General features: G+C 42.1%; 1 protein-coding gene and 1 pseudogene across 8 annotated transcripts in view; one reads left to right on the top strand and one right to left on the bottom strand.

Annotated features, from left to right (window-relative positions):
• KCNAB1 (potassium voltage-gated channel subfamily A regulatory beta subunit 1) overlaps positions 1–27,268 on the bottom strand; it is a 508,411-nt gene that overhangs the window by 73,553 nt on the left and 407,590 nt on the right. For 6 of the 7 annotated variants that reach the window (XM_079921204.1, XM_079921205.1, XM_079921206.1 and 3 more), the window contains 2 exons: positions 5,826–5,863; positions 1,571–1,650 (listed from right to left, as the gene is read on the bottom strand). In XM_079921204.1, coding sequence (XP_079777330.1) covers positions 1,571–1,650; positions 5,826–5,863 — 118 coding nt within the window. Of the gene's footprint in view, positions 1–1,570; positions 1,651–2,770; positions 2,888–5,825; positions 5,864–27,268 lie in introns of those variants that run through there. The other variant, XM_079921207.1, reaches the window with a different exon arrangement.
• LOC307187356 (G2/mitotic-specific cyclin-B1-like) lies at positions 9,949–11,221 on the top strand (annotated as a pseudogene). The gene has a single exon. The product of its transcript is annotated as a G2/mitotic-specific cyclin-B1-like (transcript).

Here is a 27,268-nt window from a genome sequence, read left to right as displayed (position 1 = left end):
ACTCCGGTCGTGGAGAGTTATACTGAAGACACCCTCACCATCCTCTCCCCCTCCACCTACCCCAGCTGGGACCCAAGCTTAAGGAGACCAAAACTTCCTTCTAGGTTCCTCCCAGCCAGACCAACATTGTAAGAAGTAGGTGGGCTCTCAGGCTTTGTGAATGGTGACATCAATATAATCAGCACTTTATCCATTAGCATCTGTCTCTGTTGGAGTGTACAGCCTGGCAATAAACCATGAGGTGGGTTAGCTGCGGGGCATGCCCCAAGTAGATACGTGTTGAATGTTACTTCTGGGTTCTTTCCCCAGACTCTCTTGCAACCTTGCATTTCACAGTGCGAACCTATCTCATTCTACAAGGACAATCAATCAATAATTAATCAGGACCGATTATCCTTTACAACAGGAATACAAACATAGCTCTAAAAGACTTGTTAATCACTCCCCCTTTTTCAGCCTTAGGCCCACTTGGTAATAAGCAGGATTTAACAAAAGAAGAAAACGCTGAGATAGGGTAGGATGTGGAAAGGAACAAGCCCTCGTCAATTGTATTTTCTCTCCTTGGACTCAATAGAAAACATCAAGGATGTGGGCTCTGAACCTCCCTGATGGTCCTTAAACATAGACATGCCCTTGAAAAGGCGGAAACCCAGGCTAGGAAAATGCACTTTTATCAAGCAGTGATGAACCTGATACAGCAGTCTGACTGTTATTCTTACCTGGAAGCGGGGGAATTAGGCGTACAGGTGATTACACTCCTCAGCCCTGTTAGAAAATTGCAGAGCTGCTCAAGCAGCTGTCCAGATGTTTAGCTTCTTTCCTGCATCCACGTTCATAGCAGGAGGCCAAGGCGTTCCACTTCTGTTGAATGTGCTTATTGTGCAGGAACAGAGGGCATGGACCTTGAAGGCACAGCACCCTTGTGTTCTGACTTAGCAGTGAGCCCTATCCCAGAGCCCCAAACCTGCTCTCAGGTCCATAAGAAGGTTATAGCTAGCTGTGACTTCTCCAGCAGAAGAAGCAAGGCCTCTTTGCAGCGCTCTCTGTCCTTAGAATGGGGTCTGAAATGTCCTCTTATAAAAGATATTGGGTTTCTTGGCATCTTTGGGAGTCCCTCCTTTAATCTCTGATTTACCTGTAATGCCCGGTGGAGAGACAGGCCTGCTTCCCTGCAGAGAGGATGTGTCCATTTCCCTCGGGGTTGAGGAACTACGAGGTGTGGTTATGAAATTATGAGACTAGCTTTGGAACACCACGCTGGAATCTGCTCACTTATGTTAATTACATTCAGCTAATATTTATAGATCTCCACTGCCACCACTCTGATCTCAACCACCTCTGCCCCTCGTGTGGCAATTGCTTCCAGTCCATTCTTCATATAGGGACCAGAGGTAGGCAGAGGGGCCCAGAGATGGTCAATAGCCCCAATTCTGGTGATGGTGGGAGAGGGAGGGAGAAAAGCAGCGGCATCAACATGTGTGGGGAGGACAGACCCTTGTCAGCAATGGTCTGGGCAGAGTCTCTTGGTTCCAGAAATGACACCTGAGAGACACATCAGGCACTGACTTACTTTCCAGCAGCGTAGACCTCAGCCGTATCAAAGAGATTCACTCCACTCTCGTAGGCAATTGTCATCAGCCGTTCAGCAACCTGCAAGAGGATGCACAGGTCACAGGGAGGGGGAAGGGTAAGCTGGGATGAAGTGAGAGAGTGGCATGGACATATATACACTACCAAATGTAAAATAGATAGGTAGTGGGAAGCAGCCGCATAGCACAGGGAGATCAGCTCGGTGCTTTGTGACCACCTAGAAGGGTAGGATAGGGAGGGTGGGAGGGAGACGCAAGAGGGAGGAGATATGGGGATATATGTATACCTATAGCTGATTCACTTTCTTATACAGTAGAAACTAACACAACATTGTAAAGCAATTATACTCCAATAAAGATGTTAAAGAAAAAAAAGGTCAGTCGTAAAAGCCAAATACTTTCTAAAGCTGGGAAGCAACTTGGAATCCTCTGGTGGTCTTTATGAACATGGAAATTTCACCGACCATTCTTGTTTTTCTCAGTTATATTAAAGAAAGAAAGAAGGAAGAAGATTCAACCGGCCTGAATAGGCTAAAAGTACCCCTTCCCTCAGACCTATACTGGGCACTGAGGGATTTCCTTCAGCGCTGGGATAAGTCAGCCACCAGGAACACAGTGAGATGGAGAGGCTTGTGTTTCTCACTCTGCTTGCAAGACGTGGTTTGACAACATGCTCTGTGGCACTGCAATCTCACTGACCAAGAGGGTCATTTATATCCCTGGTGACTTCATTTCTCTTCTTTCTCTTTTCCCCAAGCCAACAGGTTCTGGCAGCTGGGTGACTCCTGACCTAAAAGTTTGTAACATTTTTCCCTGGAGGCCTAGCAGACTGTACTGATGAACCAAAAGTTACATGGAGCTGGGACTGTTGGAAAACTCCCGCCACGCACAGCTCAGCACCACCCCAGGCACCATCACAGAACGACCACTAGCCGCACTGACACTACATGAAGAGGAGCGGGTGAGTGCACCGGTGCCTCACAGGTCAGCCTAAGACCTCCAAGCTCCTTGTTCCTTCCTTCGTGCTGCTGAACACGAGTGGCAAGTGCAACAGAAGAGCACAGGGAATAGCTATAAACCACACCTTGAGGGATGGCGCTGGAGGGACAGCGATAACACTGGAGAAAGGACATTTTTTTCATTTTGCTGATAGACTATTAGTCAACTGAAAAATTACACACCTCACAAATATTTGAAATTGATTTTTCCATTATGTTTTTCATTGTGGGCTAAAGGTTCTTCATCAGCATTTCCAAGATAAACTCTTTTCCTGTTGTTTTTTAAATTGGCATACCAAGAAAATTGTCAGGCTAGCACAATGGACTCCATGCAAATCCTTCAGAATAACAGAAACAAAAATGTTCTTACTGCTTTAAATTTGCTACTGTTATGACATTTCTCCTAAGTAGAAGTTAAAAGTTAAGAACAGTATAGTTTTTCCATCATGACTGCCATACATATATTTTTTAAATTTTTTAAATATTTTTGGCTGCCCCGTGCAGTATGTGGGATCCTAGTTCCCTGACCAGGGATCGATCCCATGCCCCATGCAATGGAAGCATGGAGTCTTAACCACTGGACCACCAGGGAAGTCCCTATATTTTAGAAATTATTTTGCTTGCTTGTATTGTGTATCATCCTTGTGTTATGTCACATGACATACTAGTAGATTATGATTGGGAAATGTTTATAATAAATCTTATCTAGGGAGAAATTTTAAGATAAGATGGAGAATTCTGAATGGAGAATTGAACTAAATGATTGCTGAGATATTTCCCAATCATGGGATTTGAAGATCTGAATGTGGAATAATGAAAAGAAATCACTGAACTAAGTCAGAGGATCAGTGTCTGGCCTTGAGTGTATCACTTACTAGATACATAAACATGGGCAAATCATTTGACCTCTCTGTGTTTTAGTTTCTTTATCTGCAAAATGAGGATGATTCTGTTCAGGCCCCCTAGGGAGCCCACAGGTCTCAGGGGAAGCTGACCTTACCTCCCTCTAAGGGGGGCCTGGTGGGCCTGGCATGGTTCAGGGAAGGTCATGTGACACATCTGGGCCAATGAGATGTGAGAGGAGATTGGCTGAGGACTTCTGGGAACACTTGCTTGCAGAGTTTCTAGAAGCGACACTCTTTCCCTGGAGTTACTATTCTAACTGAGGTCTAGAATTCCTGCTGCTACCTGAGGATGAAGTTGATATACAAAGGAACACAGGGTCAGAAGAATCACTAGGAAATGGAGTGGAGGCTCTGAATGAGCCAACCTGGAAGCCTGCTCTATCTCTGCACTTCTAATTTAAAAGTAAAAATATTTTTTCCCTTATTGGTTAAGCCAATTTCAGTTGAGTTTACTGTTACCTGCAAATGAAGGAAGCTTAACTATGTCACAGATGAGAAAACATAAATAAAACTCTGAAAATTAAGTGCTATAAGATGGTAATATACTCTTATCATTATTTTAAAGTATTATAATTCACGTGAGTAACATCTATCTTGGTTTTATGATGAAGCCAAATCATCTTTGGGAGGTACCTCACAGTTATCTAGTTTCTAGTTAGAATCCTTTCGATAATATTCCTGCCAAGTGGTTATTCAATAAATGGTTGAACTCTCCCAATAATGGGGACATCACCACCTCCCAAGGTGGCACTAATGATTATGTCACTCAGCACATTACGGTGCGTTCATCCCGGGATCCAATATTTGTATCTGCTTTGTGCCTACGTTGCCACGTGGAAATAGTTGAGCTCCATCAATTCAGCCATGGGTGTGACTGTGGTCTGGCTGTGCCTTCATTCCTCCTTGCTGGCAGTCTCTCTGCCGGGCCCTGGGGGGAAGCCACAGCTGCTCTTGGGAAGGACAATCGCTATTTGGTCTGCGTTTGAGGTGAGAGCCTCTGCAGTCATTCACAACAGCTTTATTGTGTAGTTTTTAGAATCATAATTTTGAAATGATTTATTTCAGAGGCTAGCCCTGCATACTCTGACCTGGGCAAGCTGGGCTTACTGCAGCAGGGAGCAGACACTGTCAAGGGGAGAGCAAAGATGAAGGGGGAAATAATATGCTTATAGTTGATCCTTCTGCTCCGAAAGGGAAGATGTATTTGTCTTTCTCTGCCTCAAAAACCATACCAGGCAGTAAAAGGTTATGCACATGCTAGATACAGGGGATTATTAACTTTAGACCTCCTTTCTTCCTTGTCATTTATTGTGCATCTGATTAAAGTCTGCAGCCATTGCTTTGATATCTGTGGATCTGCCTCTGTGCCTCCTCAACTCACCCTTCCTGATGCCAGTCAGAGGGCCCTGGAGTGGAGCCTGTGATGACCACCCTGGTCCTCCTTCAGCGCTCAAGGACTTATTCCCCCAGCTCGTAGGAATGCTGCCATCAGAAGGCACCTGGCTAAAGCGAGTCACCTACCCCGAGGTCAGACCTGCCTCCCAGGGCTGCCTCTATCCAACGACTGGTCATACAAGGGATATAAACACTCAACTCCTCTTGCCTCAACTTAGGACAACCCTGCAGGGCCATCTGAGCTTCAGAGCTCCCCATGGGGTCAGCTGAGGTCATTGCTGAGACTGCATCATGGCCCAACTTCCTGATAACTGTTCTGCATGCTAATTTCCACCAGAGGTCTGCTTCCCAAGGACTCCCCTCTGCAACAAGCTCTCTGTGGTGACCTATGCCCAATACTGGGAACAGAAATTCAGACAGATAAAAATATGCAGATAAGACTCCTCCCTAGGGCTTCCCTGGTGGCGCAGTGGTTGAGAGTCTGCCTGCCAATGCAGGGGACACGGGTTCATGCCCCGGTCCGGGAAGATCCCACATGTCGCGGAGTGGCTGGGCCCGTGAGCCGTGGCCGCTAAGCCTGCGCGTCCAGAGCCTGTGCTCCGCAACAGGAGAGGCCACAGCAGTGAGAGGCCCGCGTACTGCAAAAAAAAAAAAAAAAAAGGACTCCTCCCTATGGACCTATTAAATAACATGGTGACCTTGCGAGTTGTGGAAAAGACCCTTTATCTCCCCAAGCATCTCCTTAGGAATGATAGTAAGAACTACCTTTATAAAGGGGAAACAAGATAAAATGGAAAATAATCTTTAAGTCAGTCTTAGCCATTTCCTGTGACTAAACTATTATCCTTGTAAAATGCCAGAATCCCAGGAACTGTATTGTAAAATAGTTTGCTCTACATTTTCTCCAATCAGCATAATGGAAGCCAAAAGTAACTCACCTCATCTGAAATTTGACCTCCAAATGTCACCCATGTTCCTGGAAAAGAATAAATATTTGCATGTTATTCTTAATCATTTTTCTAATATTGCCCATTAAGGGAAACACTTTTCTTACATCAGGGCTACTTCAGTAGGTTGTTCATGAAGGTACTTGGATGAGCGGCACTTGGGGGCTGAAGTCCTGCCCATCCTCCTCCTGTCGCTGAGTTCCCCAACAGGGATCTGTATTCCTCTGCATCCCTCTGGATGCCTTTTCTTCATTCAAAGGCCCAGTATATGCTAATGGCAGCCCTGTCTACTAAATTCTTTTTCTTCTGACGTAGGACCATGTATGCTGCTGTGCAGGAAGCCCCAAGCCCACTTTGGTGCACACCTATTCTTGCTCCAGCTTAGCTAAGAAGTTATCAGTTCTGAAAGTGAAGGTAAGACCTTGGGTCACATTTCTCCCTTTCTTTGCCTCCAGTGAGGGACTCTATTTTGTGTTCTCTATTCCCTTTCAAAAGGAACCCTCTCAGGGGTCCTTCCAGTCCCCACTTCCAAGCCCCAGGAGATGACACTTAAGCATCTTCTCTCTTATGACCTGCTACTCCAGAATGGAAATTGCCATCGGTTTTGGGGTGGGGTAGAGGCAGTAGCCAGCATGACGTTTGGGAAGGCAAGGAGGAGAGGCATAACCAGTAGCCAAAGATTTGCATTTGTAAAACAAGAGGGAAGCAGACACTGAGTGGGCTGTTTCCACTCCAGTCTATAGTCACCTCATTCGTATTCATAATTCTCTTCTTGATCTGTTTTGTTTTTTTTTTTGAGCCCGCATTACATGCCAGGCAAAGACACTGCACCCAGGTGCTCAGGACAGTGAGGTGACTGCCCCTGCTCCTCTGTCTCAGGAGCTCACAGTTGACAATACTATCAACAAATGCTATGACGGAGGCAAACACAAGGCAGGAAGGGAGCGGGTGCTCTACTCAGACTGGAGGTGGCCCTCAGGAAAGACTTCCCAGAAGAGGTGACACTTTGGTTGAGTTGCAAAGGAAGGAGCTGAATGAAGAGGGGAGGGACAGGCATTCCAGGTACAGGTAAGAGCATGGGCAGGGCAAGTAGAAAACTTGAGTGGGCTGATGAGCCACGGCGTGGGCTGCTGCTCTGAGGAGTGAAACATGATGTGGAGAGGGAGGGGTGGCAGGAGGTGGCTGGGCACCGTTCGTGTTTGTGGGGGCAACGAAGAGATATGGTTGGAAACTTACTTTTTGTGGTGTGTAATAACAGGATAGCTACTGTTTATGGAACATCTTCCAAATGCCAACAGTACACTGAGAAACGTGTATAAGACGTTTCATCTCTAATAATTTTGACAAACTTACAAGGCAATTTTATTATCCCAATTTCCAGATGAGGACTCAAACATCAACCAACCTAATAAGTGATACACTCAGGATTCCCACACATGCTCTGGGCTTCCTTTCCGCAGCATTTTGCTGCCTCATCAGTAAGCTTCCAAATTAATTATGGCACTTGGATTCATATTCCATAGAAGCATGCTGATGTAACTGTACCTGTTTTCTTCTCAGTTCTCAGGGACTACACAGATGTAGAATACAGGTTATTTTACTGTCACACTCTACACCCCCAGAGGTTGAAAATGGGTGGCTTACAGATGGCACTCAGCTTGCAGACTTGTTTTGCCTGGCAAGAACAATGTTGACCCACTTGATATTTTAATAAACTTGGAATAAGTTACCAACATTTTGATAACTTAAGAGATTAATCTCCTTAATCTTAGTAGATATTTCTTTTAAAAGTCTGATTTCTAGCTTCTCTTAACAACAGAGGATCAGTGGCCCCACACGGCAGACATCCCCTAAATCTGAGGGGCAATGCCCTCTGTGGATGGGCTATACCCTCCCTGTTTAGTCAAAGGTCACACACTTTCCTTTGTATTTCCAACACTGAAATTAATTGGCAGTTGTTATTTAGTACCACGTGTTTACTGCTATTTTTCTTATTGTAAAATTTAGAGAAAAATGGACTTGTGCATCTCCTAAAAGACAAAGTTTAGTATTTCAAGAAAAAATAGGGGTGCACTTTTTTTTGGTGGATGTGAAGAATATCCAAACAAAAAATATTTACAACAGAAAAATTACAACTTAAGGCACTATAATTAAACAAGCCATGACTGGTATACAGAAAAGATGGGCGTTGGGAAACTTAATGGACTGAAGAAATGGCAGCATTTGTTTTGAATGAGAATAAAACAAATGATCTGCTGTGAAATGCAGTTCTCTATTAAGTGAAAAAATTGCCTCAGCATCTAAACCTTTTTACAGACAACACTTTTATAAAAGAGTTTCTTTTGAATGTAGCAGAAATTGTGTCCAGAGCATAAACAAGCACTTGCAAATGTTCATATAATCAGAAACATTGTCGCTCAGCATGTTAAAAATACGGCTGAGCGTTTCGCTGGTGGCACAGTGGTTGAGAATCTGCCTGCCAATGCAGGGGATACGGGTTCGAGCCCTGGTCTGGGAAGATCCCACATGCCACGGAACAACTAGGTCCGTGAGCCACAACTACTGAGCCTGCGCGTCTGGAGCCTGTGCTCTGCAACAAGAGAGACCGCGATAGTGAGAGGCCTGCGCACCGCGATGAAGAGTGGCCCCCGCTTGCCACAACTAGAGAAAGCCCTCGCACAGAAACGAAGACCCAACACAGCCAATAAATTAATTACTTAAAAAAAATACAGCTGAGAACTTTCAGGATAAGTTAAATTATTGGTGGCATCTTCTATTGCAGCAAATGAGCACACAGATATAAATAACAGCACACTGTTAGCTATATTTATCTGCGATGTTTTGAGAACCTTGGAGGGGTCAAAGAATTTTTGAACAAGAAGTCTCTGCAAGGCAACATTACTTTGTGATGAGAAGGGTCTCAGACCATTGGATATAGAAGGCACTGTTCCAAATTTTAAGTGTTACTACAGATCAGGTTCTCACAAAGGGTGGGGCTGACCTTGGACCCATCAAGTGACAGATCAGAGGTGACAGTATTTTGTAGGGGCACTATGCATAAATCCATTAATTTCCTCATTCATCAGAAATTGCTTTGGGCTAAAACGAAACAGGCCATGGATTCACTAATTAATATCATGAATCAGCTATTCTTCTACATCTTGGAGCAAAATCAGGTCAGTGTTTGCTTAATGAATTTGCTGGCTTACTTGTGCTGTGATGTTGGAGAGAATTTTTTTTAACTGTTCATGTCATCAAAGGAAATAGTCCCATTTCCACTTAGCAGCAAAGATTGGCTCAAAGTCCCAAGCTTCTTGCTGACATTATACCTCATCGACACCTTGTGAATATTTTTCTATTGGGGCATTCAGAAGTATTTGCACAAATGTCTCATTTGCTTCTCTCAGCACTGACAACGAAGTCTTTGGAAAATTCATTTGTTAAAGAATAATTTGGTTCATCTTCCAACATTGCAGTCAGTTTCCAGATATGAAAGTGGTAGCCTGAAATTTATTCTCTGAAATGGGGCTTTTGAATACAGGATTGCACGCTTTAGGAAAATAAACTGGTATTATTTAGCTTACCTTTCTTAATTGATTTTTGATAGTACAGACGCAGGGCTATGAAGTTATCAAACTGTACTACAAAATGGTATTGAAGACTATGACAACACTGAAAGCTGGGACTGTACACCCATCTTGGGGGAAATAATCTTCCTATCCACATTGGGAAGAGCTTATGTTTAGGAGCAGTTTTATTCCAAAATTAATCTGAAAAAACTACTTACCAACCGCAGTTTACATATTTAAGGCTGCATACCATACATCACAGAGAAAACCACAGGGCCTGACTGACATTTTGGTACAGAAGAAAAGACACTAGGTTTCTGACGTCAGGTCAAAGCAGTAATGAATTATAAGGTAATGATAATAATAATAAAAAATGCTTTTCTTTTTCAGTTTTAGATTAAAAGTTTAAATATAAAATAGAATATGGATATCAGTGCTGCGGAGGAATGGCTGTTGGCCTGTGGTGGGTTCAAGATCCCTGGCTCGTTGGGGTCTCCCGTGCTCTGCTTCTCCCCACTGAGCTACTGCCTGGTGCAGAGGAAGCCATGGCGCTCTGGATCACCAGGAACTGAACATTAATGCTGAAAATAAGGTGAAGGTCAGTATGGCAGGCGCAAAGTGAGGGCCTGTGGCCACTGTTGCAGCCTCTAAGCCCGGGCTGACGCCAAGAACAGCGCTTGGGGACATCGGTAACAGAGTCAGTGAAGAGCCACAGGCCAAACTGCCCCCGAAAAAGGAAGCAAAAACTTTAGCTGCTGGAAAAGTTATTGCTAAAAAACTACCAAAACCTCTGGAAAAGACACCTGTACCTGTGCTGAAGCCCCAGCTGGAGCCGGATCTGGAGCCAGAGCCAGAACCCGAGCCTGTTAAAGAACAGAAACTTCCCTGAGCCTATTTTGGTTGATACTCCCTCTCCAAGCCCCATGGAAACACCTGGCTGTGCCCCTGCGGGAGAATATGTGTGTCAGGCTTTCTCTGATGTAATTCTTACAGCGAGTGATGTGGAGGCAGAAGATGGAGCGGATCCAAACCTTTGTAGTGAAGATGTAAAAGCTATCTATGCTTATCTGAGACAACTGGAGGAAGAGCAAGCAGTCAGACCAAAATACCTACTGGGTCATGAAGTGACTGGAAACATGAGAGCCATCCTAATTGACTGGCTAGTGCAGGTTCAAATGAAATTCAGGTTACTCCAGGAGATCATGTACATGACTGTTTCCATTATTGATCGGTTCATGCAGGATAATTGTGTGCACGAGAAGATGCTGCAGCTGGCTGGTGTCACTGCCATGTTTATTGCAAGCAAATATGAGGAAATGTACCCTCCAGAAATTGGTGACTTTGCCTTTGTGACTGACAACACTTACACTTACACTAAATATTCTAAGAGCTTTCAATTTTAGTCTGGGTCGCCCTCTACCCCTGCGTTCCCTTCGGAGAGCATCTAAGATTGGAGAGGTTGATGTTGAGCTACATACTTTGGCCAAGTATCTGATGGAACTAACTATGTTGAACTACCATATGGTGCACTGTCCTCCTTCTCAGACTGCAGCGGGAGCTTTTTGCTTAGCACTGAAAATTCTTGATAATGGTGAATGGACACCAACTCTACAGCATTACCTGTCATACACTGAAGAATCCCTTCTTGTTGTTATGCAACACCTGGCTAAGAATATAGTCATGGTGAATCGTGGGCTTACAAAGCACATGACTATCAAGAACAAGTATGCCGCGTCTAAGCACACTAAGATCAGCACTCTAGCACAGCTGAATTCTGCACTAGCTCAAGATTTAGCCAAGGCTGTGGCAAAGGTGTAACTTGCAAACTTTGGAATACTATAAAATCTGCAAATAAAATTGGCACCATGTGCCATTTGTACACATTATATGTTACATTTATTTACTTTTTTTTTTTTTTTGCGGTACGTGGGCCTCTCACTGTTGTGGCCTCTCCCGCCGTGGAGCACAGGCTCCGGACGCGCAGGCTCAGCGGCCATGGCTCACGGGCCCAGCCGCGGAGCGGCATGTGGGATCCTCCCGAACCGGGGCACGAACCCGCGTCCCCTGCATCGGCAGGCAGACTCTCAACCACTGCGCCACCAGGGAAGCCCTATTTACTTTTAATAAAGTTGTAGTCTTGTTTACTAAAAAAAAAAAGAGTATGGCTATCATATATATTTACATTAAGTTATATGCCTACACCATAATGTAGTAAAAATGAAGAGTTTGGTTCCTTTTGGGGATTTTGTCATTCTTCCATTCAGCTTACTTTGTTTAGGTAGGATACATCCCTGGCCCTTTAGACATTTGTTATTTATATCTTTTTATAGTTACTCAAACTTTATATCCTTTACTAGAGAGTAAGCTATCTGAGGGTTAGGGTTTTACTTAATTTATCTTCTTACCTCCACAGCCGTAGAATGAAAGTGAGTCCTTAGTAGATGGTTGGTAATTATCTGGTTAAATTGAATTGAATTGGCTTTTTGACTATCATTAATGTACAAAATACTGGGATAGTTTCCCACCAAATAAACATTTATTTTGATTTATAGAAACATGAAAAATACTCATCAATAGTCTTCAGTTCTAGTCCCTATGAGACTGATGTGTTTCTCCTCATCCTCTGGTACCCACGCAGCAGTGCCCCCTCCTGGAGAAGGGCAGGTGGAAGGTCCTTCTCCCTGGCTGCAAGGCCTGGGGGTGGGGGGGTGAGGGCACAGTGTAGGCAGGGTGCACCGCCACCCATGAGGATGAGTTGCCACTTAAAAATGGGACATATTCCCTCAGGATGGAGAGGGATCAAGTGGCAGCTTTCCAGACAAGGGAACTCTGCTTGTATGATTTTATCTCTACTACCTCCCTCCACAAGATGTAAGGTGGTTTATTAATTAACACAATTCTCAAAAACCTTTGGTGGCAGTTTTCTTGATCGTTTTTCTCCCTCTAATGAGAACACGCCTGCTTGAGACATAGGATGGCATATGATTATTTCACTGTGAAATCTCAAATTAGCGGGATGTCATTTAGAAGATCATTTTACTTAACTGACACTTGTTATTTCTAACCTTCTAAAAGCAGAGGGAGTATAAAGAGAACTTTGAACTGTTATTGTGTCTTCTGTTGAAACTCCTTCATGTACCAAGGAATATATGCTTTGAAAACCTCTGTTTGAGGCCCTTGGCCTACACCTACCAGGGCATAGAAAATGATCGGTGAAACATAAAAAGAAAAAGAAAACTACCCTGACACACACACACACATACCTATCTTGGTTACTTAATTACCTTGGTGGTGGTTTACAGGGTAACTGCTAAGCATAAGGAAACATGCATATCATTTAAATGATCCTCTTGCCTGTATGAAGACATATTTAGATATTCAGAAGTAATAATGTTTGTGCAGGTAGGCTACCTCCCTGGCCCCTTAACATCTCACATCACCATAGTGCAATTATCAAAACCGGGAAATGAACACTAGTACAGTACTAGTTAACTAAACTACAGACTTTGTTTTGAATTTCATTGTCCTTTTTTTCTGTTCCAGGATCCTAGGCAGGACCCAACACTGCATTTCATGTTCATGTCTCCTTAGTGTCCTCCGATCTGTGACAGTCCTCAGTCTTTCCTTGTCTGACACTTTTGAAGAGCACTGATCAAGTACTTGATAGAATGTCCCTCAATTAGGGTTTGGATCATTTTAGGTTTATAGATTTGGTGATTTCTTTTTCTATACTGTATTTTGACTTGTTTATGTTTTGGATATATTTTTTATAACTATCAAGAAGGCAATATAAAAATGCAATTATAATATTTATTATGCCACAGTTAACTTTTCTTCATTCTTTTATTAAACAAGTATTTATTTGAGTCTACCATGTGCCAGGCCTTGTACTTAAATTATCAGGATACAACAGTGAGAAAATTATTTCTCCCCTCATGGAGCAGATTTAAGAGGAAAGACAAAATAATAATAAATAATAAGAAAAATAAGTTAAATACATAGTGTTTATTTATGAATGTTAATCTCATCAATAAATAAAATATAAAATGCAGTTGATTGATGAGTGTTAAAGAAAGTCATGTTTATAAGGTGGGCTACAGTAGGTAAAATGCCAGGGGATGGGGCTGAGATTTTAGATGGGGTGGCCAGATAAGGTTCACAATGGAAGTGGCTTTTGAGAAAAGACCCAAAGAAAGTAAAGGAGCTTGCCATGCAGTTACCTTGGGGAAGAACGTTTCAACGGGGAAAATGGGGAAAACAATGTGGAGGGGGCTTACTTGGCATGTTCAAGGTCAATGAGGAAGCCAGTGTGGCCAGAGAAGAGATGAGGTCTGAGGGGTAATGGGGAACAGATTGTATGGGGTGATGTCAATCATAAGAAGGACCTTGGAGAGGAGTTTTAAATAGAGAGGTGACACAGTCTGACACTCTCTGAAAAGGAACCTCTGCTGTGGTGTTGACGGCACACCTCTGAGGCTGAGGCTGCAGCACCAGCACCAGTGAGGAGGCTGTCGCGGTAAATGCAGGTGAGACATGACAGTGGTTTGGTCTGAGGTGGTGGTAGTGAGGATGGTCAGAAGTGCTTGAGTTTCTGATAGATTTTGAAGGAGAGGCAATAAGATTTGCTGATTAAAAGGATGTAGGGTGTGAGAGAAGGTGAGACTTCAAGTACAACATCAAGGTCAGAAGCAGGGGAGAATAGAGAGCCAATTCAACACACTTCACTCTGGATTTAACAATTTTTAAGTTTGGTAAATAGAGCACACATTGACTCCAGGTTAATGTAGTCAAGGCTGACCAAATGATCGAGAGGTATTTAATCTACTGGTGTTTAGAGTTATTCATCTGTTACGTCACTGAAGATTTTAAGGTTGGAGATTCAAACCCCAGATCTCAGTGAACTTAGACTACACACTGCACAAAATTAATGTGTTCACCATCTCATTTTAATAGAATTATTCCCAGAGAGAGGTAGAACTGGGGGTGGGAGCATCCCCCCAAATTTCATGGAAAGCAGGAAACAGAGTGTAGAGCATCCCCCCAATTTCCATGGAAAGCAGGAAACAGAGTGTAGCCCAAATCAGTGTTGACTTGGAGGACGAAGTGCTAAGCTGTTGGCCACTACCTGACACCAGGGCCAGGGCATTCCTTGCACATTCCAAGTGCACTGTGTGCACTTCCCCTCTTAGCTCTGGGTTGAGTCTTCTGAGAATGGAACCCTTCCCCATGACCTTACATCCAAATCCTACTTATTCCTCAGGACCCAGAACTTCAGCCTCAGAGTCCAGTGCTGCTGGACCAGTTCCTGAACACTTCCTCTCCTGTAGGTCTCTGTTCCATTAACCCTATGACCCTAGGGAAGTCTCAACTTCTTGATTTCAAGTTTCCTCACACACAAAATTAGGGACCTTAAGCTTCCTTCATCTCTATGATTTTGTGATTCTGTGGCTGGGCTTTGAAGGGTGAAGAACTCATACCATTCTACCACTTTGAACAAAGCATTATTACCACACCAACCATATCACATTGTAACTACATAATTTTTTTTTCACATATGACTTGTTCACCGGACTGCATCTCCTGAGGGGAGGGACCAGGTTTAATCTAAATCTTTAATTCTAGCCACTGAAGTGAAGCCTGGCACATAGTAGGTGTTTAATAATCATTCGCTGAATCAGTAAATAAACACTTTAAAAATTTGGGTGTCCAGGGACTTCCCCCTGGTAGTCCAGTGGTAAAGAATCCGCCTTCCAATGCAAGGGATGTGGGTTCGATCCCTGGTCGGGGAACTGAGATCCCACATGCCACAGGGCAACCAAGCCTGTGCTCCACAACTATTGATCTCGTGCACCTCAACAAGAGAGCCCGCGTGCTGCAAACTACAGAGCCCATGTGCCCTGGAGCCCGCGCGTCACAACTAGAGAGAAGCCTGTGAGCTGCGACAAAAGATCCCACGTGCCTCAATGAAGATCCTGTGTGCCACAACTAAGACCCGACGCAGCCGAAAAAGTAAGGAAAATAAACAAAACAAAAAAACTCAGGCGTCCAGCCCTGTAAGAAATGTCTCTACGATGAGAACATGTTGGTTGTTTCCCTGATTCACTACATTGGATCAGAGGTTTTCAAGCCTGGCTGCACATTTGAATATAGTGGGGAGCTTTCAATGACCTGGTCCCTCATCAGATCAGTTAAATCAGAAACTCTGGGAACAGGACCCCCAGCATCATGGCATTATGTCGTTCTTTTAAATGGTTGAGTAACAGTCCATTGTGTATATATATATATATATATATATGTATCTATATCTATATCTATCTATATCACATCTTCTTTATCCATTCATCTGTTGATGGACATTTAGGTTGTTTCCATGTCTTGGCTATTGTCAACAGTGCTGCTATGAAGATAGGGGTGCATGCATCTTTTTTAATTACAGTTTTGTCTGGGTATATGCCCAGGAGTGGGATTGCTAGATCATATGGCAACTCTATTTTTCGTTTTTTGAGGAAACTCCATACTGTTCTCCATAGTGGGTGCACCAATTTACATTCCCACCAACAGTGTAAGAGGGTTCCCTTTTCTCCACACCCTCTCCAGCATTTATTATTTGTAGACTTTTTAATGATGGCCATTCTGACTGGTGGGAGGTGGTACCTTGTTGTAGTTTTGATTCACATTTCTCTAATAATTATCGATGATGAGCATCTTTTCATGTGCCTATTGTCCATCTGTATGTCTTCTTTGGAGAAATGTCTACTTAGTTCTTCTGCCCATTTTTCGATTGGGTTGTTTGTTTTGTTGTTGTTGTTATTGCATTGTAGGAGCTGTTTGTATATTTTGGAAATTAAGCCCTTGTTGGTCACTTCATCTGCAAATATTTCTCCCAGTCCGTAGAATGTCTTTCCATTTTGTTTATGGTTTCCTTTGTTGTGCAAAGGTTTATAAGTTTGATTAGGTCCCATTTGTTTATTTTTGCTTTTATTTCTATTGACCTGGGAGACTGACCTAAAAACACTGGTACGATTTATGTCAGAAAATGTTTTGCCTATGTTCTCTTCCAGGAGTTTTATGGTGTATTGTCTTATATTTAAGTCTTTAAGCCATTTTGAATTTATTTTTGTATATGGTGTGAGGGTGTGTTCTAGCTTCACTGATTTACATGTGGCTGCCCAACTTTCCCAACATCACTTGCTGAAGAGACTCTCTTTTCCCCATTGTATGCTCTTGCCTCTTTTGTCGAAGACTAACTGGAGGACCACAGTTCTAGATTCTTCACATACTGATATTTTAGTACCTCTTCCTTTTCTTTACACTCTGACTTGCCTTTCTAATTCTTATACTCAGCTGTTACTTCACCATTTCCATTTTCAGAGGTTAAGTTACTTGCCCAGAGTCCAAGTAACTAGTAATTGGTGGAGTTGGAGCCAGGATTTAACCAATGTCACACTCTTAATCACAGTATGTTATGGAAAGATTGCTGTTCTTTCAGTAAGATAGGTGAGTTGCAGTTACCTTAATGTTCATATTGATGCAGGATCAAAACAAAACAAACAGAAAGCAGATACCTAGAAATCTGGCCTGAGAGAAAGTCTCAGAAAATGGTATTGAGATGTACAGACAGATGACAGAGGTGAAGAAATTGGCTTATTGCCCTTGGTGCCCTCTTGAAGGGTATGGAATGGAGCTGTCCTCCTGCTGGGGATGCAGCAGAGTGAGTGGCTAAGTAGCAAAACAACATTCTGAGCAACCCCATTGTGGCCATGGTAGATGAACTGGATGTAGACCTATGTCTGGGCATGTGGGACATAGCTCAAGGCTCTATCTTTTTCAAATGGTACAGACAAAGCATTCTTTCTTATATCTGGTTTGTATTTGTTTTCCACCGAGCCTGGCGCTTATTTTTGGATCCAAGCTGCAGTCTGGTCTCTCGTTTTTTGGCTACTAGTGTATTGCTAATGAGCATCTGGCCTGAGATAACAGGAGTGATAACAGCCTGTTTTACTTTGGTTACCTTTTCTTGCAAGAGCCAATAATACTATTTAAACTCTGGGCAGGGAGGGGGGCAATGAAGGGCTGCTTTCACACCTGCACTTTATAAAAGAGCTTGAAATAGCAATGCAACTAGGCAAGGAAGTGGTAAAGGCCATGCAGAATAAAAGTGGGCTCTCAGGCGAGGGAAGTGCAAGTAGTATACTCATTCACAGGCAACTCTGCAAGACCTGAGGAATTCCGTGTATATAAAGATGAGGAAGTGAAGTGGTAGAGAAATGACTTTCCACAGGTGGTTAGTGGTGGGATCTCCATGGCCGTGGTCTCCTCCAGCCTCATGCTGTTTTCTGGTAATGATGCCTCCCCATCTCCCCCACATATTCTGCTCCAGCCCAAATGGTATGGCCTAGCGTTTGCTCTGAATGCTTGTAACAATATCTTGCTTTCACGAATCTTCCCACTTTCTTCCCTCTGCCAAATGCCTCCTGACTGAACCTTCCTTATGATAAGCTTTACATCTGTTTCTGCCCACAAACTTCCTTGTCTATGGATGAAGAACAGGCCACTCCTCTGGGCCACCTCCCTGCTCCCAGATTCTCCCATTTCCACCTGTGGACAGGTTTTATCTTGTCTTCCCATGAGACCTCATGCACAGAGCCCTCCTGGGCTTTAAGCTCTCAAACCCTTAAGAGCCAGGACTGAGAGTGGAATCATAATGAGATGTACCTGTCATTGAAGGAATTCTTGGGTGTATTCTTGGGTGTATGAAGGAGCAGAGTGTACCGGTGGGCAAGGCAGTGGCAGAGGGGAGCCTGGTCTTAGATTAGGCAAGGCCAACGTAGAGCTGGCTGGCTGGGTCTTCCAGAAAAGCCTGTGGACCTTCTTCTAATACTTGTCTGAAGGCTGGCGGTTTTGAGGGTTAAGCTTCTAGGACTGACATTACATCCTTCGTGATCCTTATAGAGAATGTACAAATATTTGATATTTTCCTTCTTTCTTTGACTTAAAGTTTTATGTACTTTTAATTCCGAGGGATACTGCTAGCTCCATTTTGTCTTAAGATTTGTTTCAGGGCAAATCTACCTGGAGCCACTTTGTTCTGTTTCTCCATTAATCTGATCAGTAAAGTTTAAAGACAAGGCAGTGTAGTAACAGAAGTAGGATGAAGGATTGGGGGAGAAGTTTAGAAGAGGCAGTTTTGTTCTATAAAGCAGAATGCCAGGGTTGACAGTCCCCTGAGGAGCTGCTGCGCACATAGCATAGGAATGAAATTTCACTGCCTTAAATCTTCCCCCAGAAAGCAATGACCCACTGCCCAAATTCAGATGTTAGAATTAATGATACACAGTAATGTAAATCCATGGCTAGAGCTTCTTACATTTCCTCATGTAGGTGTGACTCCTGAATTGGTTGATTTAGCACCTTTAGCCTGTTATGAAAAGTTTAAATAAAATAAAGCCAAAAAATTCTTTGATGAGTTTTTCTTCCTAGGGTGTTTTAATTTTCTGCCCACACGATTGGAATGAATATTACTACTTTTATAATAAGAAGCAAAAGTTTAAAAAAAAAATCCGTATTGCTTTACTGGGAAATCCATTGATAAACAAGGATTCTAACAAATTACAACTCTTCCTATTTCCTGAACATGAAAAAGAGGCAGAGGCACTGTTTACATTTTGTTAATACTTTGTCCTAAGTTTCTTGATCAAATTTCTCATGTTTTATCGTACTAATATTTACATGTTGAAAATTATTTCTTACAACAAAGTTTCCAGGGCACTTATAACCAGCATGCATCATCAAGGTGCCTTATTCATTTTGTTCTTTGGAAGCACTCCTATAAGAAATGAACAGAATAGTGGTGCTGGGAAAACTGGACAGCTGGACATGTAAAAGAACAAAATCAGAACATTTTCTCAGGCCACATAAAAAAATAGATTCAAAATGGATTAAAGACCTAAATGTAAGACCAGAAACCATAAAACTCCTAGAAGAAAGCATAGGCAGAACACTTTCTGACATAAGTCTTAGCAATGTTTTCTTGGATCTGTCTCCTCAGGCAAAGGAAACAAAAGGAAAAATAAACAACGGAACCTAATTAAACTTAAAAGCTTTTGCACAGCAAAGGAAACCATCAACAAAACGAAAAAACCTACAGAATGGGAAAAAATATTTGCAAATGATATGACCGATAAGGGGTTAATATCCAAAATATATAAACAGTTCATACAACTCACTATAAAGAAAACCCTGAAAAACAAATAACCTGACTACAAAATGGGCAGGAGACCTGAATATTTTCCCAAAGAAGACATACAGATAGCCAATAGGCACATGAAAAGATGCTGAGCATTACTAATCATCAGGGAAATGCAAATCAAAACCACAATGAGATACCACTTCACACTTCACACCTGTCGGAATGACTATTGCCAAAGGACAATAAATAAAAAACGTTGGCAAGGATGTGGAGAAAAGAGAACCCTAGCACACTGTTGGTGAAAATGTAAATTGGTACATCCACTGTGGAAAACAGCATGTAGGCTCCTCAAAAAGCTGGAAATAGAACTACTATATGAACCAGCAATTCCACTCCTGGGTATATATCCAAAGAAAATGAAAACACTAATTCAGAAAAATATATGCACCCCAATGTTCACAGCAGCATTATTTACAAGAGCCAAGATATGGAAGCAACCTAAGTGTCCATCAACAGATGAATGGATAAAGAAGATGTGGTGTATGTGTGTGTGTACACACACACATGCACACACAAATGGAGTACTACTCAGCCATAAAAAAGAATGAAATTTTGCCATCTGCAGTAACATGGATAGACTTGGCGGGCATTATGTTGAATGAAATAAGTAGGACAGAGAAAGACAAATACTGTATTTTATCACTTATATGTGGAATCTAAAAAATAAAACAAACAAATGAATATAACAGAACAGAAACAGACTCACAGATATAGAGAACCAACTAGTGGTTACCAGTGGGGAGGGGAGAAAAAGGAGGGGCAAGAGAGGGGTAGGGGATTAAGAGGTACAAACCATTATGTATGTAATAAATAAGCTACACAGATATATTGTACAGCACAGGGACTATGGCCAATATTTTATAATGACTTTAAATGGGGTATAATCTATAAAAATATTGAATCCCTATGTTGTACACCCAAAACTAATATAATATTGTAAGTCAACTATACTTCAATTAAAAAAAAGAAATGTACAGAATATTTAACATAAGTGAAATAACACTGTTGGAATAAAATTAGACACTATGGGATACTAGGACTAAATGGCAACTTCTGTTTTTTTAAACAAATTCAGATATTTTCAATATCTTATTCTAAAATGGAATCTATCATTAAGGTTGAAAGTATATATATACATATATATTTTTTTCTTTTTCTGTGAACTCCTAACATGGGACCTGAAACACAGTATGTGCTCAAATACATATTTTTATTTTTGGCTTTATCTCTTGTCTTTCCATAGTAAGTTACTATGAATAAGAACTCTCTGGAAAAACAGTACTGTCAAGAAGTTTGAAAGTCAAGATGACCTCCTTTACACTTACTTTTATCTTTAAAAAGTTCACGGCAAATCTTTATCTTTGTGCAGGGATATATTTCTTTGATAGTTCAGTGAGTTATTCTTCCCCAAACAGTAATAATTTTGAATAACTCTGGTGTAGCTGTACATAAAAAACAGTTTGTGCTCATAGGACTATCAAGATATACTGGGAAATAAATTTTAATTCCATGGCGAGGCAAAGAAACTTACTTAGTGAAAACAAGATAGGGATAATACATTGTGAAAAAGAATGAAAAAATTTTTTAACAGTCCTTTCAAATTCTCCCTCTTGTGCTGTGAGTTTCATCATGTTTATTGTATTAAATATCACTAATGAAAACTCAAAGTTGGAATACAAAGTGCTTCACATACTTTTTGACTAAGAAGTTTTTGAAATGTAGAGAAATTAAAACTGAGGAAATATGTAAGGGATAATTTAGCAAAAAGCTAAAGATTTTAAAAAGTTCCCAACCCTATTACACCCAAATTAACCCAATTCCCATGTTTCCCTGTGGATTTATATATTTACATACAAAGATTAGCTTATTTTATCTGTAGCTGTTAATGATTTCAGCTTTTTCTTTTTAATCTATAATGTCGTTTTCCTAATGGAAAATTAGGAAAACGACATTATAGATTAAAATTAGGAGGTATTTTAGCATTTTCCATAGAACTTTGCATGAAATTTTTAATGCACTCTTTCTCTATTTCTAACTAAGCTACAAAGGCCTTCCTCTTTCAGTGAATGTATGTAGAAGTTGATCACGTTGAAGAAAACAGAGCAATACTAAATCATAAAACCATGTTGGTATATCTTTAGTTTTAGGAGATCCTGTTTAATTCAAATTCTACATAGAGTCACTCACCTTTGAAATGATATTTTATATTATACTGAAAGTTTAATTGTGGTATGGAAGAAGCCCAGAACAGCTCCTGGCAGCCTAATTTGGACACTGGTGCCCCAGGCTTTGGCACTGAGGCAATGGCACTATTATAAACACATAGTCCGATTTTACAGGTTGGAATGAAATTTCCTAACTTGCTATATAGAAAGTTAAATGTAGATAACCAGAGGCATCAAAAATATAAAAAATATACTGCTATGTCAACAATACTTTGGATTGTTCTCAAACACAGAGGACAGCCCTTCTTGAGACATTTTCAAAACTACTAACATCTTGGGATAATCTCTGTATCCCCAGAGACTACATAAAACCTGGTACATAGGAGGGGCTTATTAAGTGTTTGAATGAATGCATTCAAGAACAGCAGAGAAGAAGTGATCCTCAGAGAAGTAGTGCTCAATAAACTCTTTAATTGCCTGCTGATTTTCTTTTCATTAATTCATTGCTTGGAAATGAGCAAATATGAATAAATCCATCTGTGGCCTTTATATGAGTTTGTGACCTGGGTACCCATCAGCCACCACAATGATATACACAGTGAGAGAACATTCTGAAGGGTGGCTGGCAGCTTGGCCTGGATCTAGGGAGTCATTATGGTAGAGATAACACTTGCCTTTGCCATCTTAAAGCAGTGATGGCCTCTATTTCTTCTTCTGCTAGCACCAGGGGCCCTGATTTGGGGAAGCAAGGGAGGGTGTGCCCAGAAGGAACTGCTGGGGCAGCAAAGATAACCTCCTGGTGACTCTCCATCTTTGCTCATTTTGTGGTTAGTCAAGAACCTTAAGGATCACTCACTATGAAGAAATCAGAACCTGCTGTTAACTAGGAAAGAAAAAGAGTACCTAACGGCAGTGAAGAGTGTGCTACCAAAAAGTTGGGTGTGTACAACCCCTCATGATTCCTGAAGGCTGGGTGGAGAGCTCAGCCTACCCTCCCCAAGGACAGGGGATCTCTCTGTCTTGTTCGTCACTGCCTCTCCAACACCTAGCATAGATTTGAGTTTTGCAGATCAACTATCTCACGTGTCCTATGCAACACATTCTAAAATCATCTCTTATTTTTCAAAAAATCATGAAGGGTAGGTATTTTCATTTTCTTTCAGATACACCTGAGGATCATTATGTCTGTGGCTAAATAGGTTCACCTTTGAGACCTGGTTCATCTCTAAAATAGACACTGATACCTACTCCAGTATTGCTGTGAGAACTAAACGAGACAACGGTGAACACTTTTTGGAGAACTTACGTTGTGCCAGGCGCTGTGCTACACTTTATAGACATGATCTCATTTGGAACTCATGACCACTCTGATTTGAGTTTATTTGCTGGGGAGGGGGAGGGGGTGGTTGAGCCGGGATGTGAGCCCAGGCAGAGTGACTCCACAGTCCACACCCTTAACAATTTCAGTAGTATATGCCAAGTGTCTAGTACAGTACCGAGCATACAACAGGTGCTCACTAAATGTTACTTTCCTTCTTATCTTCCCGAGAGATACTATTTGAAGCAGCAGAAGTTCCACAGGAAGATAAATGACTTTTCCTGAGATGGCAGTGAAAGCCAAAGTCAACATTGGAATGCACCAATTCTAACAGTCTACTCATCTCAACAAAGCTCAGGAAGATTTATTATTTATTACAGATCATTCTGAAGTGACACACGGAGAGTGATGAATAGACTAAAACGTCAAAAATGCTGCTAAATTCTGAGTTTCAATTGGACTAAAGCTAGATGAAAGACAAACACCCCACCTGGTACTTGTTTCTTCATTGGGCACCAGAAGTGGCATCCGTCTTGTTCTCTGGTTGTGCCTCCTGCATGCTGCCTGGGAATCCAAATCTCTTAAGTGCTCAAAGCCTCCATGGTGGACCCAGCCATCTGATGAGCAAGTAACTCAGGTGGCGAGCCGGCCAGCTATCCTCAACTCTGGCCCAGTTAGTAGGACCACTTGGGAGCTGATGCCCTGCCCCACCCCAGATATTCTAGTCTGGTTGATCTGAGGAAGTGCCCAGGCACAGGTATTTTTTAAAAGCTCCCATGCAACTGTACTGGTTGAAAACTGGTCTAGGCAGCAGTCAGGATGTCACTGAATGAACTTAATCCCTCTGCAAGCTCCCAGTTTGATGGGAAGCCCCAGAGTGGTAGGGAGAGAGACATTACGTACTGGGCCCAGAGGCTGAAGAACAATTCAACAAAGAAGGTGGAAGTTGCCTTTTTAGAGTCTTTAGCCCTGAACACATAAAGGGTTACAGACTATTCTTTCAAGATGCTCTCTTTGGCACTTTGCCCTTCATTTTATTAGTACTATTAATCTTCTGCAAAAATCCCGGGGGCAGTAAATGACTGCAGCAAAAATAGCTTAGTGGAAATAAAAAAGGGTGGAATAAAAAAGAGCATCAGCAGTCCTGTTTTCTGGGACAAGATTACAAGGACCACCAATCCTAACAGAATAGGGTACAAGTTAGACACATCAGTTTGATGGGGTCAGGGTGGAATTTCTCCCACTGGTGCCATATAGAATGATTACTTCATTATGGAAAGTTGAAAGCTTCGCTGAAGCCTAGTCAGAGATGGGCTATGAGATCATTATACTGTTCCTACATGTTTTATTACCTCTAAGACAACTCTTGATTTTTCACTAACAGGTTTTCATGTCTATGGCACCCGTATTCAAAAGAAATACAAAGTTCACTCCAAAGACAAACGTAAATGCATGTTCAGTTTTCTGTGTCACTGTCCCCTCTCTTATCAGAGGTAGTTGAGAGTCCACTGTCTTTTCCTTATGTCTGTCTCCAGTGGCTCAACTGGAAGGGCAACACAGCAGCCACTAAAGTGTCCGAATAAAGTGCTCAGTCTTTTTAAAGTCACACTGGTACTGAAACTACAGACATTTAGCACACCCTGGAATTTGCGAACTCTCAAGTATAAAACTCAGTTTCAGAAAATGTAGGCAATGACTATCAGAAGAAACCATAGTAAAGGTTGATGGGGTGGAAACAGAAGACCACAACAGTGCCATGAAAAATAGAACTGAACTTGCACACAAGAGAACTTGGGTGGAGGTGTGCCTCATTTGTATTCCAAATATATGCATTAATGACCAGGTCATAAGCCCTCGCATGCTACAAGCTGTCACTCTTGCAGATTTTGTGTAGGTACATCCCCACACATGTTGTCCTCAAACTCTTTACCTTCCTCCAGTCTATCTATTCTGACTTCAATTCCTTCCTTAACCAGGGAGCTTAGGCTAGCTGGATGACGTGGTTCACCATTTAGAAGATTCTCTTGCCCTATTCTCAGCTCCATTACTTCACTGTTCCTTCATTTCACCCGCCTGGCAAAAGTTCACACCTGGATGCGTCTGACTGTCCAGCTGCTCATCACCTATAACCAAGATGCTGAGCTGTGTTGGAGAAAATCACGGACTGCAGAGAAACATGCATCGTAAATTCTTGATCTACAGTAACTACACAGAGAGCCCACCAGTCCTCTGCTTTTTAATCATTCCCCCCACCCCGTTTGGATTTCAAACCTGCCCTACTTTTCTCAACCTCAGTCCTACCTCCTCCTTCTTTAATGTCACCAGATAAACCTGCCTCCTGCTTCACAGAGAACATAAAAGAAATAAAATGTAAACCCCTCTACTTCCTGCTACCAAAGCTATCAAACTATCAGACGTGACTGCCCATTTCCATGTGGGCTTCCAGCTGCCTCTGGTATGAGAACAGCCCACCTCCCTCACCCTCAGGTGGGCGTGTGCTCAACACTGGCTTCCGAGGTAAGGGAGCACAGAATAAGACAACACCCATCCTTTCCTCCTTTATTCCTGTCCCTGTGGAAGAATGTCCCTTTTCTTTCCAAGGCTGTTTCTCTGCTGATCCCATCTCCTTGCTCCTTCTCAGGGCCCTCACTCCATTGATTATCATCTCTCATTACTGCATCTTCTCTTTGCTTGAATTCTACTTTTTTTTTTTTATTGGAGTATAGTTGCTTTACAATGTTGTGTTAGTTTCTGCTGTACAGCAAAGTGAATCAGCTATACGTATACATATAACCCCTCTTCCTTGGAGTTTCTTCCGATTTAGGTCATCACAGAGCACTGAGTAGAGTTCCCTGTGCTATACAGTCTGTTCTCATTAGCTATCTATTTTATACATAGTAGTGTATATATATAAATCCCAATCTTCCAATCCATCCCACCCCCCACTTTGTTTATTTCATTTACACCCACATTTCACTTACTTTTGGTTCATATTTGTCTGATTTTTATTTGCCTGTTTAAAAATTTTCCATTTATCTCCATCCTCTTCCTTAAAGAAGGTATCTAGGAACTTTTTTTTTTTAACCCAATCTCTGAAACTTTGTAGTTTACTACACTGACACCTATGTTAGTTCTTTACTTCAGATATTTTATGCTTTTAAAAACACTTCCTTTTGTATTTTACCAGTCTTTTGCTAATTTGGTCAAGCCTCATTTACCTCACAGTCCCCCTACATATTCTGCGCAGGATGTGTGTATACGCTCACAGTGTGATCAACTGGGCTGACAGTTAGTGGGCAATTAACTGTTACATTTAATCTTCTGTAAAAGTGAGAATATTTGAGTCGTTTGCAGCCTGTCTCCTTGCCTCTATTCCCAGTCCTCTCGAATTTGCTGTCTGCAGTGTGACCACAACGCCCAGAGTGAGCTTCCTAAAATGCATCTGGCCAAGCAACACCTGGAGTGAAATATTTCAGCGACTCCTCATCACAAAACAGATACATTCCAAGCTTCGTGGCATGGCTTCCAACGTTATTCATAATCTTCCCAAAGTCATCTCTCATCATTTTCTCTCCCACATAGTTCCTTCTCCAGGCCATGCTGGTTTAGACCCCCAGGCTTCTCTTCCTGAAATTTATTTATCAATTCATTTAGAAAATACTTATTGAGCCCCATAATTTTTCAGAGCCATGCCAGATGGTGGGGTCAAAATGGCAAATAATAATAACGGTGTCTTTTTCCTGGAGCTCCCAGTCCAGTGGGGAAGACAGAAAAATACCACATCCTGGTAAGAGGGGTTGTGATGAGAACTAACAGGAAGCCTCTGTCTAGACGTGGATGTCAGGAAAGTAACCATCAAACCTAGATCTGAGTGAAGGGTAAGTAGGAAATTTCTTTAAAAGGAATGCCTGTGGCTTTTTTTTCTTATCCACCTGACAGATTCCTATTCATCCTTCAAAACCCCACCGCCCCTATCAGCACTTTCCTCATTCCCCAGAAGAGGTGGTTGCTTCCTCACCTGTGCCATTTCTGTGTCCTATACCTCTATCTCTCTGTCTCTCTACCTCTATTATTGCTAAACTGCTTTTTTCCTTGTTTTCTCTTTGACCTGGCTCTATCCTACCCTATTCATC

Source organism: Stenella coeruleoalba, assembly GCF_951394435.1.
Source record: "Stenella coeruleoalba genome assembly, chromosome: 5".
Lineage (NCBI taxonomy): Eukaryota > Metazoa > Chordata > Mammalia > Artiodactyla > Delphinidae > Stenella > Stenella coeruleoalba.
Note: the sequence above shows the minus strand (reverse complement) of the source record. Positions and strands in the feature narration are given on the sequence as shown.